General features: G+C 45.0%; 1 protein-coding gene across 7 annotated transcripts in view; it reads left to right on the top strand.

Annotated features, from left to right (window-relative positions):
• LOXL3 (lysyl oxidase like 3) overlaps positions 1 to 17,898 on the top strand; it is a 584,553-nt gene that overhangs the window by 513,393 nt on the left and 53,262 nt on the right. For all 7 annotated transcript variants that reach the window (XM_085642975.1, XM_085642974.1, XM_085642976.1 and 4 more), the window contains 2 exons: positions 6,499 to 6,614; positions 10,380 to 10,516. In XM_085642975.1, coding sequence (XP_085499101.1) covers positions 6,499 to 6,614; positions 10,380 to 10,516 — 253 coding nt within the window. The remainder of the gene's footprint in view (positions 1 to 6,498; positions 6,615 to 10,379; positions 10,517 to 17,898) is intronic.

Here is a 17,898-nt window from a genome sequence, read left to right as displayed (position 1 = left end):
GTGCCCCCGCCCTGAACACCTTCAGGAAGACTCTGCATTTACTGTGTCATGTTTACTTTGTAGCCTTTATTTCCACACCACAAATATTGAATTTTTGCAGCCTTAGCCCCATTACCACACTCAGTTCAAAACTCGTGCCTACTTGAGAAGTGCAATATAGTTCAGGCATTGCAAAATGTTTGTCCCAGTTCAATGGCAACTCCCATGACATTCACATGGGAACTTACACATTGCATCACCCTCAGGAAAAAAGGAAAAAAGTTCCCTGCTTGCACGTGTGTGTAGCTAATCCAGTACATGTATTTTCTGTGCATTCTGGGACATGTAGTCCTTTAGATGTTAGTCACCAGTACCAGAAATAAATATACAAATGTGAATAAACGAAGGGCCTGATTCACAGAACTAACTTAAGACAAAATCCTAAACTTACTACCATTTTGGTATTCACAGAAGGCACTTACTCATTTTGATATTCACAGAAGACACTTACTCACTTCAGTATTCACAGAAGTTAGGAGTCCTAACTATAGGACTCCTAAATGCCTTCTGTGAATACCGAAAGCCTTAAAATTAGGATTTTTCTCAGTTTAGGAGTCCTAAAGTTAGGACTCCTAACTTTACTACTACTAAACTGAGAAAAATCCTAATTTTAAGGCTTTCGGTATTCACAGAAGGCATTTAGGAGTCCTAAAGTTAGGAGTCCTAACTTTACTACTACTAATTTGAGAACAATCCTAATTTTAAGACTTTCGGTATTCACAGAAGGCATTTAGGAGTCCTAAAGTTAGGAGTACTAACTTTACTGCTACTAAACTGAGAAAAATCCTAATTTTAAGACTTTCGGTATTCACAGAAGGCATTTAGGAGTCCTAAAGTTAGGACTCCTAACTTCTGTGAATACCGAAATGAGTAAGTGCCTTCTGTGAATACCAAAATGGTAGTAAGTTTAGGATTTTGTCTTAAGTTAGTTCTGTGAATCGGGCCCTTAGTGTGGATCCTGGAAATAGGCTATGGTCACATACATGATTGTGTGCCTCTTTAAATACATATTCTTCTTGGGAATCCTCATATCAACACATATATTCTCACTGCACTAGGCTTCTTCTGCTTTTTTATAACCACTATTGGTGATACCCATTGGGAGGGAGGCCTGTCACTTTGAGCTATCTCATTTTTTTTAGCACTTAGCAGCAAACATTGAACTTAATGCTGCAGTGTCTTTGCACCACTTATTGAATAATGTCATCAATGTGCAGCTTTAGTTCTTCATGGCATTAGCAGTCCCTGTATAAAATGAGTGCTGTGTGTTCTTCCGCAGTGTCCTCCGGTTCACAGGTATGTGCAGTAGTGCACTTTTCTTTTGCTGCAGCTTCCCACTCCTCTACAAATGCAGTCTTGCACGGAAATGAATGTTAATGGACTCCACTGCACCTGCTTTGTTTGTTAAAAGAGACATTTCTCGTGGAGAGTGTGGGAGGCTAGTGAGAGCTCTGATCACTGCACTGTAGCTGTCCTCAGCCCTGAAGTTCAGTAACATCAGAATAAGTTTATATGATCCAGAGATAGTGAAGTCTAGACGTTCTACCACAATACTGCCACGGCAGTCTCATTTGTTGCCATAAAGTAATACAATAGTCAGGCCACCCGTATTTGTTATCTTTGTTCCAGCACAGATGCCCTACATGTGGGGTGAAGGCAATGAGTGGGATGTTGGGCATCGCCCAATGGGTTGTTGGTCGGGACACTTAGACTCATGCGTCTATACGCTGGTGGGGCACCTTCTCTCATGCACTGATGCACTGGTCTCCCAGACTGGTCCACTTCGCCGCATGTGTTGATGCAGTGGGCACAGGTCTCCTAGACTGGTCACTGCCCCTCGTGTACTGGTGCAGTGGTGGGCACAAGTTTCCTAGACTGGGCCACTGCCCATCATGCGAGGCAGTGGTGGATACTGGTCTCCTAGACTGGGCCACTGCCCCTCGTGTGTCCATGCAGTGATGGGCACACGTCTCCTAGACTGGGACACTGCCCCTCGTGTGTCCATGCAGTGGTGGGCACAGGTCTCCTAGACTGGGCCACTGCCCCTCGTGTGTTAATGCAGTGGTGGGCATGTCTCCTAGACTGGGCCACTGCCCCTCATGTGATGCAGTGGTGGGTACTGGTCTCCTAGACTGGGCCACTACCCTCGTGTGTAGATGCAGTGGTGGGCACGTCTCCTAGACTGGGCCACTGCCCCTCATGCAATGCAGTGGTGGGTACTGGTCTCCTAAACTGGTGCACTGCTCCTCGGGTGTTGATGCAGTGGTCTGCACAGGTCTCCTTGACCGGTCCACTGCCCCTCATGAGATGCAGTGGTCTGCACAGGTCTCCTAGACTGATCCACTGCCTCTCGTGTGTCCATGCAGTGGTGGGCCCAGGTCTCCTAGACTGGTTCACTTCACCTCGTGTGTCAATGTAGTAGTGGGCCTGTTTGTTTGTGTGTGCCTTTCTTGGTGTTTGTAGAAGCAGTTTGTCTTCCTGCTTGTATGTGCATCTTGCTGTTTGTGTGTGCCTGTCCTGGTGTTTGTAGAAGCAGCTTGTCTTTCTGCTTGTGTGTGTATCTTACTGTTTGTGTGTGCCTGTCCTGGTGTTTGTAGAAGCAGCTTGTCTTTTTGCTTGTGTGTGCATCTTACTGTTTGTGTGTGCCTGTCCTGGTGTTTGTAGAAGCAGCTTGTCTTTCTGCTTGTGTGTGGATCTTACTACTTGTGTGTGCCTGTCTTGGTGTCCTCATATCCATGCATGTGTGGGTCTATCTCATGAAAACAACCTTTATAGTGGCCAAGCCAGGCAAAGTCACAATAAACGTTCTCTGAACCCGAACACTCAGGGCTGACTGAACATGGCATCTTAAAGTTATCTAGCAAGAACATGGGGTCCCCAAATGGAGGTGTTCCTTTCGTGGTGGCAAACCTTGCCTGTTTTCAGGTTATCTTGCCAGTCAAACTTGACAGTTCGCATGTCCCAGTGTCGGAAGTAATCTCATGGTAGAATTAACACAGGACCATTCTAGAACTTACACTGAACCACTGTACAGCTTACAAGAACCATTGCAGAACTTACACAACCCATGATGGAACTTACACCAAACCATGATGGAACTTACACCAAACCATGATGGAACTTACACCAAACCATGATGGAACTTACACCAAACCATGATGGAACTGATACTAAGCCATGATGGAACTTACACCAAACCATGATGGAACTTATACTAAGCCATGATGGAACTTACACCAAACCATGATGGAACTTATACTAAGCCATGATGGAACTTACACCAAGCCATGATGGAACTTATACTAAGTCATGATGGAACTTACACCAAACCATGATGGAACTTATACTAAGCCATGATGGAACTTACACCAAACCATGATGGAACTTACACCAAACCATGATAGAATTTATATTGACCCATTATAGAACATAAACGGATCCACTGTAAACGTTACACCAAACCTTATACTGAACCAATACAGAACAAACCAAACAATGATGGCGCTGACACCAAACCATTGCAAGACAAAATATAGAATTGACATCAATCTATGACAGAACATTCATACAAACACTTGCACCCAACCATGAGAGAGCCTAAGCATCCCTAAGCTTTTAAACAATAGATGTAACTTACCACCATGATACACCTCACACACATCCAGCCACAAGACAAGAACTCACAACATATCCAGCCACAAGACAAGACCTCAGACCCATCCAACCACAAGACCTCACACCCATCCAGCCACAAGGCAAGAACTCACAACCATCCAGGCACAAGTTAAGACCTCACACCCATCCAACCCCAAGACAAGAGCTAACACCCATCCACACACAAGACCTCACACCTATCCAACCACAAGACCTCACCCCATCCAGCCACAAGACAAGACCTCACACCCATCCAGCCACAAGACCTCACACCCATCCAGCCACAAGACCTCAGACCCATCCAGCCAAAAGGCAAGAACTCACAACCATCCAGGCACAAGTTAAGACCTCACACCCATCCAACCCCAAGACAAGAGCTAACACCCATCCAGAAACAAGACCTCACACCTATCCAACCACAAGACCTCACCCCATCCAGCCACAAGACAAGACCTCACACCCATCCAGTCACAAGACCTCACACCCATCCAGCCACAAGACCTCACACCAATCCAACCACAATACCTCATACCCATCCAGCCACAAGACAAGACCCCACACCCATCCAGCTACAAGACAAGACCTCACACCCATCCAGCCACAAGACCTCACACCCATCCAGCCACAAGACCTCACACCCATCCAGCCACAAGACAAGACCTAACACCCTTCCAGCAACAAGACCTCACCCCCATCCAGCCACAAGACCTCACCCCCATCCAGCCACAAGACATCACACAAGACAAGATCTAACACCCATCTAGCCACAAGACAAGACCTCACACCCATCCATCCACCTCACACCCATCCAGCCACAAGACAAACCCTCACACCCATCCACCCACAAGACAAAACCTCATACCCATCCATCCACAATACCTCACATCTATCCAGCCACAAGACCTCACCCCATCCAGCCACAAGACAAGACCTCACACCCATCCACCCACAAGACAAAACCTCATACCCATCCATCCACAATACCTCACATCTATCCAGCTACAAGACCTCACCCCATCCAGCCACAAGAGCTCACACCCATCCAGTAACAAGACAAGAACTCACACCCATCCAGCCACAAGACTTCACACCCGTCCAGCCACAAGACAAGACATTGCACCCATCTAGCCACAAGACAAGACCTCACACCCATCCAGCCTCAAGACAAGACCTCACACCCATCCAACCACAAGACAAGACCTCACACCCATCCAACCACAAGACAAGACCTTACACCCATCCAGCCACAAGATAAGACCTCACACCCATCCAGCCACAAGACAACCAGGTAGAAATGAATGTTTAAACTTAGACTGAACCATGCTAAAGACTGGATGTTGCAGGGAAAGAGCTGACCTAATAAGATGGCAAAAGCATCATCCATCCAATGTAGAGCCAACTCAACTACGATGCGAAATGTGGAAAGTATTACAAATTCCAGCCCTGGCCATGATGAAACTCAGCTAGCAGGTATGATGAACCCAGCTCGAAGGGATGATGAGCCCAGCTAGAAGGGATGATGAACCCAGCTAGGAGGGATGATGAACTCAGCTAGGAGTGAAGTCAGAGCTTTGACCTGACTTGACAGCTACGTGAAGCCCTTACAACCGTAGCTTCACTTCAGCACCAAAGCGCATGAAGTGTGCGCTTATTACAGTGGAACAAGATGATGGACCAACTAGAGCAGACCTGGGCAAGTGGACACTCTGTACAGATAATCTCTGTTCCCCAACATTGCCAGTGTCATGTACGTCGGCAAACACCCTTAGATGTTGAGGGCGTGTCAGTATGAGGTGGTTCCTCTCTCTTACGCAGCCTATCCTCTGGATCAGAATACACAACTCACCCACAATTACTACCTTAGAAGATCAAAACAAGAGAAAGTAAACGCCGAGTCTCAGAAGTGACTCTGATTTAAGATGAGAGCTTGAGTAGATGCCTTGATCCACGGGGATCAACATTCCTTCAGCGGGCCCTCGTGTACGGCCCGTCTACCTCTGACTCTGGTCACCAACAGTACCTCTCTGGTTAGGGTTGCAGATTCCTCCTGTTGATTGCTTGCAGCGAGAGTGGGTGAAGCTTCCATCCTCCTTGGTGGCACCCGCTTTCAGCTGCTCCAAGCACTGCCCATGCAGTGGTCAAGATACTGTCTCAGCCTCTTTAATCCCTCTGCATGCTGTTTAGGAAAACTGCACCAGAAGGAGTTTAATTGAACTCAATAAAGGGAAGAGAAGGGTATTGGGAGGCTTCCAGGCTGCCTAAAGGTGCCTTCCTCTCTGGAGTCTTTGCCGCCTCATGTGATCCTCACCACAAGCCATGGTGCGTCTTCTAATTACTCCATGGCTTCCGTCCACCCCTAAGATTTGTTTATTTTTAGTTAGGTGCTGCAGTATTGGCTTCAGGTAAGGTTTTACACTTGTGTTTCTACTATTCCTGCATTTCTGCTGAAACTTTGTGGACTTTCGGTGCCATCCTGTGAAGAGCAGTGTAAAGAGGAAGTCTGGCCAACTTATGGTGAGACCTGCAGCTCATGAAAGCAAGTAAGAAGGAGTGAAGGTGAAAATGATGTTTGCACTCTTTGCTAAACCCCAAGTTTTGTTTCTCCCTTTGATTGTAAACCATAACTAGAGGTTGCTTAGAACGAGAGATACTACAGTGTCCCAGAAAATTGTTTTCCCCAGAAGGCCTACATCTGTATCTCTACGCATACCTTTTTTTGTTTCTCAAAGGTAGTGCACAGAATTGCCAGAATGGTTTGACCGTGCTCTCTGTGTTGTGTTGTCTCTCTGGTTGTGTGTCTTGCAGGCATTACCACAGCATGGACATCTTCACCCACTATGACATCTTGACCCCAAACGGCACCAAGGTGGCAGAGGGCCACAAAGCCAGCTTCTGCCTGGAGGACACAGAATGCCAGGAACGTAGGTTGAAGCTTCAAGTGTGGGGTGGTTTGTTGCGGACCTCATGTAATTACGTAGTAATGTCTACTGAGGTGTCAGTGCTGCTGGGATCTCTTGTAATTACATAGTAATCTCTACCGAACAGTCAGTGCTGCTGGGATCTCTTGTAATTACATAGTAATGTCTACTGAACAGACACTGCTGCTGGGATCTCTTGTAATTACATAGTAATATCTACTGAGCAGTCAGTGCTGCTAGGGTCTCTTGTAATGACATGGTTATGTCTACTGAGGAGTCACTGCTGCTGGGATCTCTTGTAATTTACAAAGAAATGTCTGCTGACGAGACTGTGCTTCTGGGATCTCTTGAAATTACATAGTAACATCTACTGAGGAGTCAGGGCTTCTGGGATCTGTTGTAATTACATAGTAATGTCTACTGAGCAGTTAGTGCTGCTGGGATCTCTTGTAACTACATTGTAATGTCTACTGAAAAGTCAGTGCGGCTGGGATCTCTTGTAATTACATAGTAATGTCTACTGAAGAGTCAGTGCTGCTGGGATCTTTTGTAATTATATAGTAATGCCTACGAGCAGTTAGTGCTGCTGAGATCTCTTGTAATTGCATAGTAATGTCTACTGATCAGTCAGTGCTGCTGGGATCTATTGTAATTATGCAGTAATGTCTACTGAGGCGTCCGTGCTGCTGGGATTTCTTGTAAATATGTAGAAATGTCTACTGGGGAGTCACTGCTGCTGGGATCTCTTGTAATTTCATGGTAATGTCTACTGAGGATTCAGTGCTGCTGAGATCTCTTGTGATTACCCGATAATGTCTACTGAGGAGTCAGTGCTGCTGGGATCTCTTGTAATTACATAGTAATGTCTACCGAACAGTCAGTGCTTCTGGGATCTCTTGTAATTACATAGTAATCTCTACTGAACAGTCAGTGCTGCTGGGATCTCTTGTGATTACACGATAATGTCTACTGAGGAGTCAGTGCTGCTGGGATCTCTTGTGATTACATGGTAATGTCTACTGAGGAGTCACTGCTGCTGGGATCTCTTGTAATTTACATAGTAATGTCAGCTGAGGAGTCAGTGCTTCTGGGATCTGTTGTAATTACATAGCAATGTCTGCTGAGGAGTCAGTGCTTCTGGGATCTCTTGTAATTACATACTAATATCTGCTGAGCAGTTAGTGCTGCTGGGATCTCTTGTAACTACATTTTAATGTCTACTGAAGAGTCAGTGCTGCTGGGACATCTTGTAATTACATAGTAATGTCTACTGAAGAGTCAGTGCTGCTGGGATCTTTTGTAATTATATGGTAATGCCTACGAGCAGTTAGTGCTGCTGAAATCTCTTGTAATTGCATAGTAATGTCTACTGATCACTCAGTGCTGCTGGGCTCTATTGTAATTACACAGTAATGTCTAATGAGGAGTCCGTGCTACTGGGATTCCTTGTAAATATGTAGTAATGTCTACTGGGGAGTCACTGCTGCTGGGATCTCTTGTAATTTCATGGTAATGTCTACTGAGCAGTCAGTGCTGCTGGGATCTCTTATAATTACATAGTGATGTCTACTAAGGAGTCAGTGCTGCTGGGATCTCTTGTAGTTAGGTAGTAATGTCTACTGAGGTGTCAGTGTGTCAGTACTGCTAGGATCTCTTGAAGTTACATACTAATGTCTACTGAGGATTCAGTGCTGCCGGGAACTCTTCTAATTACATAGAAATGTCCACCAAGGAGTCAGTGCTGCTGGGATCTCTTGTGGCTATATAGTAATGTCTACTGAGGAGTCAGTGCTGCTGGGATCACTTGTAATTACATAGTAATGTCTACTGAGGATTTAGTGCTGCTGGGATCTCTTGTAATTACATAGTAATGTCTACCGAGGATTCAGTGCTGCTGGGATCTCTTGTGATTACAGGGTGATGTATGCAGAGGAGTTAGTGCTGCTGGGATCTCTTCCGATTACTTGGTAATGTCTACTGAGGAGTCAGTGCTGCTGGGCATCTCTTGTAATTACACAGTAATGTCTACTGAGGATTCAGTGCTGCTGGGATCACATGTAATAATGTAGTGATATCTACTGAGGAGTCTGTGCTACTGGGATCTATTGTAATTACATAGTAATGTCTACTGAAGAGTCAGTGCTGCTGGGATCTCTTGTAATTATGTTGTAATGTCTACTGAGGAGTCAGTGCTGCTGGGATCTCTTGTAATTACGTTGTAATGTCTACTGAGGAGTCAGTGGTGCTGGGCATCTCTTGTAATTACATAGTAATGTCTACTGAGGATTCAATGCTGCTGGAATCACTTGTAATGATGTAGTAATATCTACTGAGGAGTCAGTGCTGCTGGGATCTCTTGTAATTACATAGTAATGTCTACTGAGGAGTCAGTGCTGCTGGGATGTCTTGTAATTGCATAGTAATGTCTACTGATGATTCAGTGCTGCTGGGATCGCTTGGAATGATGTAGTAATGTCTACTGAGGAGTCAGTGCTGCTGGGATGTCTTGTAATTACAAATTAATGTCTACTGATGATTCAGTGCTGCTGGGATCACTTGGAATGATGTAGTAATGTCTACTGAAGAGACAGCGCTGTTGGGAGTGTACTCGAAGGCAGGTGGCTCGAATGAAAACAGGAGACAGACACATTGAGGTGCTAAACAGGTATAAGGGAGTTTGGAGGAAAAACATGAGACACAATATACATTTGAAAGTGAGATGTCTGTGTGATAGAGAGGATTCAATGGGGTGTTCTACATATGGGCACTGACCCCAGAGGCGGTGGGGATAAGTTTGCTGTGATATGTATGATGTGGGTTGAGCTTTTGTCTCTGTAAACTAGGCTTCAAAGTTCTTCCTTCAGTGAGTGAAATGCACCTGAGGAGCTGCGGAGGGGAAGAACGAGCCTTTCAATGGGCTGCCTGAGTGAGAGGTTCAAGAAGGGGGATAAAAGCTTACAGAGTAGACCTTGGGAAGAGAGGCAAGGGAAGAGTTAATGAAAGCGAGAGCCTCAGTAGCACTTAGAGGGGAGTACGGTTGTGAACATATGAGAATAAAAGAGCTTAGGAAAATACAGATAGAAGCGGAAAAGAGCTGAAAATCAGGGTCTGGAGGAGGGAGAGAAAATGGGGGGAGGGAGAGAGAGAGCTGAGATGGAGAGCAGGATGATAAAGAGCTGAGATGACGCAGTTGGGAAATATAGAAGCAGAGCTGAAGACACATGCTAAAGAGCTGACGAGTAACAAAAAAGAAGAAGACCACTATAAGGAAAGAGAGGTGGAGGGCTGAGGAGCTTGGAAGAGCTGTGGAGAAGAGTGAGAGAGTAGATGTGGAGTGGGTTGTGGGTGGAAGGCTAGTTGAGTGCTGCAGAAGTGAGTTGGAGGAAGAAACGCCTCTGAAGAGGGGACAGATTTAGTAGGACAGAGAAGAAATATGAAATGGAGTCAGAAGATAAGGAAGAGGGAGTGCTGGAGAGGAAACACCTCAAAACAGGCTGACTCCAAGGCCAAATCCCACTCCAGGGTTCCAACCTTCTTCAAAACCCACCTTGACTGCAACAACCATCCTTATTCCTGACTGAAAACCCAGGGCGACCCAGCATGATCCCCACCCACCAGGCCAAACCCGACAGTCCATCTTCAGAGCTACATTCTACCCCAATCACCCAGTTCAATGGCCATAAAGAAACCGTACCCATCCTCAGACCTAAGAGCGTCAGCATCAGTACGACCCGAAACAAATGACTCACCATTCGCTTCTCTTCACAGTGATCAGCAAGAGGTATGAGTGCGCTAACTTCGGCGAGCAAGGCATCACGGTGGGCTGCTGGGACCTCTACAGGCACGATATTGACTGCCAGTGGATTGATATCACCGATCTGAAGCCTGGAAACTACATCCTGCAGGTGAGGGGAGTCAAGAGGGATTCATTCTAGCAAATGCTTCCTTGTCTTCTCCTTTCCCTATTTACATGTTATCTCGTGGACAACATTTGTACGTTTCTGTAATATGACCCAGCTAATCTGCACAGATATTTTGCTTTTTGATCACCTGGTTTTGGCCTTTTTACTGTGTGTGAGCCCCACAACTGGAGACTCACCCACGGTAAATGCAGGGTAAATGGACTGCATGTGTTTACCACCAGTGTCTGCCCTTTAAGATTAAATGCAACCAGGGTATGGGACACTTGGCTGCTTATAGGTCTGAGGGCTACGCATGTGAGACTGTTGTCAAGCACAGTCTAGTAACTGTGCACAGGTACCCTGGTGCAGAGGAGACTCTGCAGGATTAGACATTGACCTGGGGGTAGGTCCTATAATATTAGTGTACACTCATAGGGAAAATCAGTGTGGTTTACTGTTGTGTATGCAGTGACACTTTATTTTACACACAGGAGGACCTCTGCCTTCGAGTGCAGTTTTGCTTCCCTTTGGCACACAGAGTCCAGTGACATATCAAAATAGGGTGGAACATGTGTGCCAAAATCAAATCTGAGGGCCCAATTCACAGAACTAACTTAAGACAAAATCCTAAACTTACTACTTTTGGTATTCACAGAAGGCATTTAGTAGTAGTAAAGTTAGGATTTTGTCTTAAGAGTGTCTTAAGTCTGTCTTAAGTCCGTCTTATGTCTGTCTTAAGTCTGTCCTAAGTCTGTCTTAAGTCTGTCTTAAGCCTGTCTTAAGTCTGTCCTAAGTTTGTCTTAGGTTTGTCTTAAGACTGTCTTAAGACTGTCTTAAGTCAAACTTAAGACAAAATCCTAACTTTACTACTACTAAATGCCTTCTGTGAATACCAAAAGTAGTAGGACAGACTTAAGACTGCTCACCACTGCTACGGTACTTGTGTTCTCTCCTTTAGACATGGTCAAATTGGCTTACATCCAACTTGCACATTTTGTTAACTGATGAGTCCCTAGTAAAGTGATACCACAGGTACCCAGGGCCTGTAAATTAAATGCTACCAGTGGGCCTGCAGCACTCATCGTGGCACCCATGTTAGTAGCACTCTAAAACATGTCTCAGGCCTGCCATTGCAGCATATGTGCACTTTTAAACTGCCACTTTGACTTGAAAAATAAAAGTTTTGCCAGGCTTAAACTTTAGTTTTCGGTACATATAAATAGGGCTGAGCAGAATTTTAATTTTGAGATCGGAATTGGTGAATTTTAGGCGACTCCGAGTTACTCTTGTAATGCGGAGTTCCCGTTAAAATCCACCAATCGCTACGTGCAGTTATCTTTTTCCCGTTTTAGCAGCGCAATGACAATGGGAACAATGCCAGGCTTCAGAATGGGTGCTGATGAGCACGAGCGAGATTTGGCGTCTCCAATCGTGATTTTCATTTGCTAGGCCAATTCCTGCAGGATTTTATTAACCCGGGCAGACGCAAGCAGTTGCGGTCAGAAGACTGCTTCTCGAGTAGATTTTCTACTTGAGCGGCAGCAAAATCACCTTGAAAATAGCATGGTGACGTTCTCGCTGCTCTTACAGTGCAGAACACGCTACCAATGCTAAAATCGGAGCGCAAGCAGCACAACGTGCATTTTCCGCCTGTTGGCAGAACTCCACGGAATCTTGCAGAGTTTTTATGTAACTCTGCGGAATTCACCTCTAAAGTAGGCCCTGAACTGCCCATAGGGCAGGGTGCAGTGTATATAAAAAGTTGGCCAAGTTTTACATGTGCTAGTAATGAAAAACATCTACATTTGTTTTCCACTACTATAAGGTCTACTTCTCCCACAGAATAACGTTGGGTTACCTTATTATATTTAATAACTGCTAACGTTTGTTTGGAAGCAGGTACAAATGTCAAGTGTGGGCTCAAATTAATTGTAATTTAAAATCCAATTTAATGGTATTTTAGATTACACTTTAGAAAATCCCACTTTTAGAAACTTTGCATTTTCATGCTCTAAACTTTCTGAGACCTTTTATGAGTTTCCATCTGCCTGGGCCTGCTAATGGCTCCCCCATCAGCAATGCATACTGGGCCTAGATAGTGAACAACAGGACCTGGGCGTAGGATGGAGAGGGCCATCCTGCAAATATGGAAGGGGCAGAGCTGTTCCTCTTCCACACTTACATTTCAAAAGACCAGCCTCAGCAAACTCGCAATGAACTTGACACCTGTCTTTTGTCACCTCAGACATCTTGGGACCTGGCAGGGAGGAGGGAAATTTCAGAACCATTTTTGGGAGGAAAACTCCAGACGTTTCTTCTACTTCAAATCTGGCACTAGGTATAAATAGTGGATCCTCTCATCCACTCTTCAGTACTTTCCTGGACCTGCGGAAGTCTACAGAAGGACTTCTTTAGTCCAGAGTACTCCCCTGCTCCTTAAGACCTGCTTTGATTCTCATAGGACAGCCCTGATGTTTGAGGCCTGCCTTGTTTCTCAAAGCATTTCCTGCTGCTATCAGAGGACTGCCCTGCTGCTTGAGGCCTGCCTTGCTTCTTGATCCTAGGACCACCAGAGTGACTCTAAGGGCCAGTTGGCTGACCTCCCTTTCTAAGCTATAGGGGCACAACAAGCTCTGGGGGCATCCCTGAAACTGCCCAGCTGACCTGCTGCAACTGGCCCTGCCTGAGCCCTGCCGGTCTGTCCTGGAGTGGGTTCCTGATCCCACCCCATGTCCTGGACGCTTGATTGGCATCAGTTGAGTTCCTCCTGTGAAATACTGACGGATTGAACTCTGCACACAGAACTTTGAGAAGGGAACCTTTTCAGCCGGACTAAGCTGGTCCCTGTATCCGGCCGAGAGCCGTTCATGGTCGGCCTGAACTTGTGACTTTGTCTCAGTCTTGTGCGGGCAGATACCATAGTTAGCGCTTTCTGCTTTTGGCGCTATTTTTACTTAAATCTTTAAAATTGCATCTCCCCAGTTCTACTAATTGGATTTTTGACATTTTGGTCTTATTTTATTTATTAACATTTACTCTATTTTTGAAAATTGGTGTGGGAAATCTGCTGTGTTGTGTTTTGATTTTATTACTGTTTGTGTGCTGCATAACAGCTTAGCAGTGCCTCTAGGTTATGCCTGACTGCTTTTCTGCCAAGCTACCAAAGGGGTAAACACAGGTTAATTAAACATATTTTGTGATTCACCCAGACAAGGAATGTGGGTGTTGCTTGAGAAAGATTTTCACCTCCACCTCAATCAAAAACTCAAATTCTCAAAACCCGTAAGACGAAGAACAACATTTTTGTCAAACCAGAGATTAAAGTTCAGCATTGTGCAAGGAAGATAAACTACTGTGAAAACACAGATTATAAAGTAATAAAGATATGCAAAAATACATTTTATGTTAAGTAAGGATGAAAATAATCCAGTAAATGCTGAAGTATATTTTTAATTATTGAAGATGTCCGCATTGTAGGGTAGAGGATATGGTTACACTGGGGATGTTTGAAGGGTTGGGATAGAATTATATTACTGCTTGGCTAACATACAGGTTACGGTTAGAGTGGAGGTGTGGGATAGATACAGGTTTAGGGTTAAAGTAAATAAAAAGATATGTGTTTAGAGTTATGGTTTAGCTCGACTTACACTTAGTTTAAGGTTCAAGGATGCTTGTGTGGAAAATGTGTAATATTTTACTTGGCATAACCGACAGCCATTTTGGCTGTGGTATCCATTTAAGTGTTCTTCGTAAATCTTTCGTCTTTTCACTCTGCCTGTGCTATCTATTTTAGTTGACTTTCTGACTCAGCTAAAAGCAATGTACGTGCTGAGAGTTTGTGGCTGCCAGTACATCTGATAACTGCCATTTACTGCTGCCATAAGCACTCCTGCTCCCCCTCCCACTTGGCTGACCAAGTGGTTATTCATCTGCCCTTGTTTGCTGAAAACTATTTAAAAAACGTGTCCTTCCTATTTCTGTTCACATGCTTACACTGCAGAAAATCTGTATAAAAGCCCTCTGTTCTGTGACTTCAGTGTACTACCTCAGGCAGCACTTGTGCTGTGTGGATGTGGTCCCACTCATGAGTGAATAATATACTTGTTATTTATTCCCAACTCCAGTGCTGATCTTTACTTTGTTGTTCTTTGAACCCGTGGACAAAAGGAGGACCCTGCACCAGTGTACCCCTAAAAAAGGAGTACATTTCCACAGTTGGCGCCCGTCGTGGGGCCCCATTGGAGATGCGGCCGTCCAAAGGAGTGGTCTTGACGGAGAATTGGAATTTTGCTGAGGAAGCGCAGTGCATGAGGAGACCTTTTGTCATTGCAGGCTGACGTGACTTTTCCGGTTTTCCCGATTTGACCCTCCAGGTGGTAGCCGGTCTCAACTGGGGTTTTCTTTGGTGAAAATTTGCGATTCGAGATTATAACCACCCTAGCTAAGGCACTAGCCATGTGGTCAACCCTCCAGTACCTTATAATTTTTCGGGGGTACCGTTCTCTTTGGAACCCAACCTCTCACGTGCACTACCTCACCTCAGTTAGGTTCTTAAGAAACACCATTGATCCTGTTGTGGACACATCAGGCGTGAAACATGTCGACCTTTTAACAGTTACTTGGGCACATTAGGCCTCAAAGTAACCCACTAACCTTACTGTTTTTTTATCCTACCAAGGGTACCATGTAATTAAAGTCTCCCTGTGGACACCCTTAGGTATTTTTAATTTTTATACTCTCACTGCACGCACTTCACTCCTCCCACCCCTGGATCTAGCCCGCATATCCGCACTCACCTGTCGCCTTTTCTCTTAAAAGATCTCCGTGAAAGTGACCCTTTCAATAGGTGTACCGGTGGGCATTCCAACGCCGGTCCGACGAGGAGCATAAGCCCAGTGATGAAACATGACATCCTTCGGGAAGTGTGAGGGCTAACAAAGAGGCGAGACCTTACCTTCGGGACTAATTCCTTGATACCGGGGATACACATCTGCCTCTCTCCCTTTCTTCTTTTTCTCACTACCCTCTTTACTCTGACTTTCTCTTCCTGACGAGTGTCTTACGCAATTTTGGAGATACCATTAGATCGACCGGAGATCAGCAGGTGGGAGTTGGAGTCTTCTGTTTGGTAAGGTTGCTAAAGCGGCACTCTTGATTTGTAAAGCCTGGGCTTTTTGTTTGAATTTGTTATTTAATTTTTGCAAAAATTTAAGGCAGGTAATGTGGAGATTTTTCTCCTTTTGAAGTATTTTTAGTAGTAATATTTTACATATATTTTTGAAACATGCCTGTTCTAAGCACACTCCGTAAATGGTGTTGCTGCTCTTGTGGTACGAAAACTAGTTTAGAACAAAGTCAGCCGGCTCCCCCGGAGGGGACGCCTAATCGAGATATGTATGTCAAATATGGTATTTCTTCCATAATGTACGGTCCACTGTGGAACAAATATACAAAAAAATATTCTGATCTACAATGGCCAGTGAATGGGTCATTTTATTTTAAAAAGATTTAATATGTAGAACAGGGTTTATTTGAAAGAAAAAGTAGACAGGATATGTTTGATTGTGTGCGTCTGTGGGAGAAAGAAGTGCGAGAGAGAGCGAAAAGAGCAGAAGCTATAGCAGAAAAAGAACAATGAAAAACAATATCAAAAAGCACTAGAATTAAAAAAATAAAGAAAAGAAGGAAAAAACAGAAAAAGAAGATAGAGAACGTTGATTAGAGATAAATGGCCAGTGTCCTATTAGGCGCCCTCTCTATCCCCTACTTGATACATCTAAGGATGATTGCATCTTATTAGAACGCCCCCCCACCCCCGTATAAACTTCTCACTCCAAGTGCCCCTGATGAGGTTTCTGACGACGAGCATTTGTCTTCAGACGACAAAGAACAAGATAAACAAGATGGAAGACAGACTTGCGCTACTTTGACTAAAGCAGAAAAAGATAAAAACTGCTGCTAGGGAGGAGGCTCGTCGATCTCACGCGGCATCGCTCATTGTAACTATGGTTCAACAGTGGAACAGTGCAGAGCAATTTTATTTTGTAGAAACATTCGTTTGAGAGGTAATATTTGATTATAAACAAATTTCTCAGGAATTAGAGCCAAAGGGATATTTTATATATAATTGGGTTTACACTTCTCGAAGTAGACTTGATGTGATGGCTCTTAAAATCTGCTTTGCCCGACCCCCGGAAAAATCCTGCTGCCTTCTATGAGGAGGTGGAAGGAGCCATCAGCTCCTGCACTATGACCTTACCAGGTATTGATATGTTCTTTGAGCTTCTTTTGCCTCCTGATATGTTGTAGACTTGTAAGGCGCACAGCTGCCCCAGCAACGGGGTGTCCCGGCGCTGTAGACCGCTGGGGAACCCGTCCTGGCTATCCCTGTGAGATGGTCCCTTTCTGGGTATCTCCAAGGTGAAACCAGGCATCCCCGGCGTCTGTGGGGGGCCGTTGTAGAGATGAGGCAAGCTTAATGCCCAGAGTTGCCGAGTGTGTTCCTGGTTAGAGTAGGTACCGAGGCGAGAATTATCGAGTCCGTTTTGACCCTGGTCCACGACCCTGCCGCGTCGGGAATTGAACCCTGGCCGATTCTCTGCTTACGGGTCTGCCGCCTCTAACCAGTGAGCCACACCTCTCCACCGTGTGGAGAACGATACGTAAAATAGATGACAATGTAGGATATGGTGATACCTGGGAACATTTAGAACAAATAGTTGCGGAAAGGGAGCCAGCGCAGAAACTTCGGCAGGAGATTTCAGATCTTCCTAAAGCTATTATGACTAAGTTAAAGACTCTCATACCCCCTAGGAAAATAGATTGCACTACGTTAGCGTCCTGTAAACAGAAAACGGATGAGTCAGTTTCTGACTTCTTTTCAAGGTTTGAGGAAACATTTCATGATTTTAGTGGTCAGTCATTGGCCGATGATACGGGTAAGCATTTGTTTGTTGATAAATTTGTCACTAATATGTTACCGGAAATAGCTAGTCGCTTAAAGGCCAACGAGAGTTCTTTGACCACGTCTTCCCCAGTTTCCCTTTTGACTATGGCCAAATATTATGAGCGGCAGGAACAGGAAGCAAAAGGCAGGAAGGTTAAGGAGTTAAAGACAAAAGTTATGTTGGCTCAAGTATATGGTCCACTGTTTAGGGGAGGTGAAAGAGGGGGACGTGCAATGTATACAGTGAAGAGACCACTGGAATCAAGCATCCTAGGACCGGTTTCGGGGTTTCACCCCTCTTCAGCCAGGATAGCTTGACTCCAGTGGCGTAGTGAGCATGAGACCCACGTCTGGGCATACCCTTCCCACATATGGCGAACAGCAAAACACACAAGATGATGGACAGAATGTTGCACAGTGGCAAAACATTCACCCCCGT

The sequence above is a fragment of the Triturus cristatus genome, chromosome 2_2 (genome assembly GCF_964204655.1).
Source record: "Triturus cristatus chromosome 2_2, aTriCri1.1, whole genome shotgun sequence".
Lineage (NCBI taxonomy): Eukaryota > Metazoa > Chordata > Amphibia > Caudata > Salamandridae > Triturus > Triturus cristatus.
Note: the sequence above shows the minus strand (reverse complement) of the source record. Positions and strands in the feature narration are given on the sequence as shown.